General features: G+C 37.5%; 1 protein-coding gene across 1 annotated transcript; it reads left to right on the forward strand.

The window, feature by feature from the left end:
* The first annotated feature begins 1,118 nt into the window (after window positions 1-1,118).
* On the forward strand, window positions 1,119-1,919 carry LOC147807635 (uncharacterized). Its single transcript, XM_087166728.1, has one exon. The coding sequence runs from the start codon at window positions 1,119-1,121 to the stop codon at window positions 1,917-1,919; it is 801 nt and encodes a 266-aa protein (XP_087022854.1).
* Window positions 1,920-4,507: the final 2,588 nt, after the last annotated feature.

The following is a 4,507-nucleotide window of genomic DNA, read 5'->3' on the forward strand; positions in this document are numbered from 1 at the left end:
TCCCACTCTGAGTGCACGGTATTGCTCCCTTGATGATTTACTTATATACAATTCGATGGAAACTTGCATAAGTCATTCAGGTCAGAACTCGTAGTTTTTTAAGTACTTTAGCTAGATTTGAAATGGTCGGAATTTTGATTGACGGTAAACTCAATTTTGCGATAAAATGGTGATAAATGTTCTAGCATTCATCAGGTGACGATTTAAGTTTGTATTTTCTCATAGCAACCGAGGTCCCGCAGTGGACTGATCGTTAAGACAAAGTTCCCAGCAGATCACCGAAGTCAAGCATCACTGGCTGCGGTCAATTTCTGATGTGGGTGACTATGGTGAGCTACAGATCTAGCCTCACCTAACTTTATTTAAAGCTTTAAATTTATTTAACACCGTTGGCAACGTTCCGTTGACAACTGAGTTGTAATTTGGTTTTTCACTTTTCCAGCTTTACCTTTTCATTCTCGGCCGTCAAACCAGATGGTTGTGTTCTTGTTTTTAATTAATAAATTTAGTTTATGTATGAATGATATTTCTTTTCTTTATGCATAACGTTCAACAGACCCTCGAAGACACTGGGGCCTAAAAGTGGTGACCCGTTTGGACATAGAACACGTATAGTCTGCAAATAGAATGTGTTTCTTTCATGGTGGTGTCAACTGGCGTTCAGTAAGCTTATTCTACGACGTAAATATGGTCATTTATTTCAAATATTAGATGAAATTTAAATTTATAAATGCTTAAGATAATGCAAATTTTTTAATATTTCTATAAAGTTAATTGAACTTTTTAAAATATTCTGTCATTATATTTGACATTTAATAACTACTTTTCAATTTCGTAAACTTTGTTACTCTAATCTTAATTTACTATAAATTTCAATTACAATGTGTGAAAAGCAATGAATTTTTAATTAGAGTATAAGAAATACAATTAATTAGTTTCAACTTTATCACTTACAATAATTTTAATTTAAAATGAAGTATTCTTCAACTGTATTTTGCATTCTTTCTCAAAATGCATTTATTAACTTATGTTTGATATACTTCGATTAGAAATTTAAATTTTTGATTTATTGTGCATGCCTTTTACTTTTTGCTCTCTGACTCGCTCATATAAACAAAATGCCTGACGAAATTACTGCTTCTGAAAGCGTGGCAGATGTTGCTCGCGTCGCTTTTAAAGCACCCCCGTTTTGGCGCGCTAATCCAGAAGTGTGGTTTATTCAATTGGAATCTCAGTTTGTCGTATCTGGGATAAGCGCCGACGACACAAAATATCACTGCGTTGTGTCTGCTCTAGATGGAGACGTTCTAACTTTAATTTCGGATATTATTCGGCAGCCACCTACTGATAATAAATATGAAACGATTAAAAATAGAATAATTGCAAACTATGCAGATTCCGAAACTGCTCGTTTGAAAATGCTTCTTAAAGACTTAGAATTGGGAGATAAACGACCTTCTCACTTATTACGCTCCATGCAAGATCTCGCTGGTAATTCTATAAGCACAGAAATTTTACGTTCACTTTTTCTTCAGCGTTTACCGGTCTCCGTGCAACAAATTCTTTTAGTTTGCATGGAAAAAGGTGAGCAAAATTTATCTCTCCTAGCCGAGAAAGCCGATAAAATTTTGGAAGTAACTCAAAATTCATTGACAGTTAATTCTATAAATGTGACAGATGACAATTCGCGTTTTCAAAAATTGGAGGATGAAATTCGTAAACTTTCCGAGACCGTTACACGTTTGTCTAGACAACAATATCGGAATAAAAATAAATTTAGCACACGTAGACAAGGTTCTCGTTCAAGGTCGACACAGCGCACTGTGGCTGGACCTCTATGCTGGTATCACTATAAATTCGGTACTAAAGCTAATAAATGCATTCCTCCTTGCAATTACGCTCAAAATTCGGAAAACTGATTGGACCCTCTGTTCATGCGACGGCAGATATAGGTCCTAGTCAAAGTCGCCTATTTGTATACGACAGACTCACCAACCGCCAGTTTCTTATAGACACCGGGGCTTCTGTTTCAGTTATTCCAAAAACACATATGCAGAAAAATTTGATTTCTAATAAATCTTTTGATATTTATGCTGCTAATGGTTCGAAAATTGCAGTTTACGGTCAAACAACATGTACTTTAGATTTCGGAATTTCCAGGCGATTTCAATGGAAATTTCTTGTTGCTGACGTTACTCAACCAATTTTAGGAGCGGATTTTCTTACCCATTTTAAATTGCTGGTTGATTTAAAAAATAAAAAATTGATTGATTCCTTAACTTACGCTGGTATTAAAGGGGAAACATTTCCTACTTTCTCTTTGGGTTTAACAACTATTGCAGAAGATGCTGTTTATCGAAAATTATTATTGCAGTACCCTCGCATATGTACGAATAACTTAACTTTCAACACTTCAACTCATGATGTTCAGCATCATATTCAAACTACAGGTCCTCCGGTGTTTGCAAAAGCTAGACGTTTGCCACCGGATAAACTTGCAGCCGCTAAAAAAGAATTTGATTATATGTTAAAAACCGGCTTATGCAGGCCGTCAAGTAGCCCATGGGCAAGTCCTATTCATATGGTGCCGAAGTCAAACGGCACTTGGAGAATATGCGGTGATTACAGACGGTTAAATTCTATTACAATACCAGACAGATACCCTCTCCCACACATTCATGATTTCGCTTATAGCCTAAATGACTCAAAAATTTATTCAAAGTTAGATTTTGTTCGAGCGTATCATCAGATCCCTGTCGCGGAAGCAGACATTGAAAAAACAGCTGTTATAACCCCTTTTGGCTTATTCGAATTCACTAAAATGATGTTTGGGCTCTGCAATGCAGGACAAACTTTCCAACGCTTCATGCATGTCGTTTTAAGGGGATTAGAATTTTGCTTCGTATACCTTGATGACGTTTTAATTGCTTCCAAAACCTTAGAAGAACACTTAACTCACTTAAATATAATTTTTAAACGTTTTGATGAATACGGAATTGTTTTGAATACCGAAAAATGTGTGTTTGGAAAATCAAAGTTAACATTTTTAGGTTTTGAAGTGTCTCCCGATGGAATTGCTCCTTCACCTAGTAAAGTGTCCGCAATTACCGATTTTCCCCAACCTAAAACTGTATCGGAATTACGTAGATTTTTAGCAATGTTCAATTTTTACCATAGATTTATAGATCACGCTTCCGAAAAACAATCTCTCCTTAGTTCCTTACTCACAAATAAAAAGAAAGACCCTACACTCATTAATTGGTCAACCGAAGTTGTGTGCGCTTTTGAAACTTGCAAACAAGCCATTTCTAAGGCAGCAACACTTGCACACCCCACACCCGCCGCAAAATTGTTTTTGCATACAGACGCGTCCGACGTTGGTATAGGCGCAGTCCTTCAACAGCTAAAAAACTCCACACTCGAACCTCTAGCATTCTTTTCTCGCAAACTCACGCTCACTGAAAGAAAATACAGTACGTACGATAGAGAGTTACTCGCAGTCTACTCTTCCATACGGTACTTCGCTCACATGTTAGAGGGAAGAGAGTTCCATGTGCTAACGGATCATAAACCGCTGACCTTCGCATTCCAGCAAAAATCGGATGACTCTTCACCTCGTAAAAACCGACATTTACAGTATATAAGTCAGTTTACAACGTCGATTCGTCACGTGCCTGGAAAAGAAAATGTTGTTGCTGATGCACTTTCCCGCATAGAGGAAATAGCACTCACTGGTCCAATGGACTACGCTGAACTTGCAGCAGCGCAAAAATCCGATCCCGAACTTAGCACTTTAAAGTCGTCAGCTAATTCTAGTTTAGTTTTCAAAAATATTGTATATCCTCCTGACGGTATAATACTTTGTTGTGATACTTCTACTAATGTTGCACGTCCATTTATTCCTCAATCTTGCCGACAAATATTTTTTTCCAAATTTCATAACCTGTCACATCCCGGTATACGCGCAACAATTCGTCTCATTAAACAAAGGTTCATTTGGCCTTCCTTGAATAAAGATTGTACCCTGTGGTGTCGAGCTTGTGTCTCGTGTCAGAGAGCTAAAATTCAAAGGCATACGAAATCACCTTTAAAAGATTATCCTCTAACTTCTGATAGGTTCGCGCATATACATATTGATATCGTCGGACCACTTCCTACATCAAAAGGTTTTAGATTTTGTCTCACAACAATTGATCGCTTCACGCGTTGGCCTGAAGCAACGCCAATTGTTGACACCACTGCTGAAACTGTTGCTGCTGCCCTACTGAATACCTGGATAGCTAGCTTTGGAGTTCCAGAAACTGTAACTACTGATAGAGGAGCACAATTTGAAAGTGAACTTTTTTCACAATTATCCAGAATGCTGGGTATACACAGAACTAGAACAACAGCTTACCACCCACAAGCTAATTCAATGGTCGAACGTTTTCACCGACACTTAAAATCGTCCATTAGAGCCCATGCCACAGAAAAATGGGTCGAAGTCCTCCCACTAATTCTCTTAGGA

This window comes from Parasteatoda tepidariorum, chromosome 6 (assembly GCF_982258835.1).
Source record: "Parasteatoda tepidariorum strain Cologne lab strain chromosome 6, Ptep-v5.0, whole genome shotgun sequence".
Classification (NCBI taxonomy): Eukaryota; Metazoa; Arthropoda; class Arachnida; order Araneae; family Theridiidae; genus Parasteatoda; species Parasteatoda tepidariorum.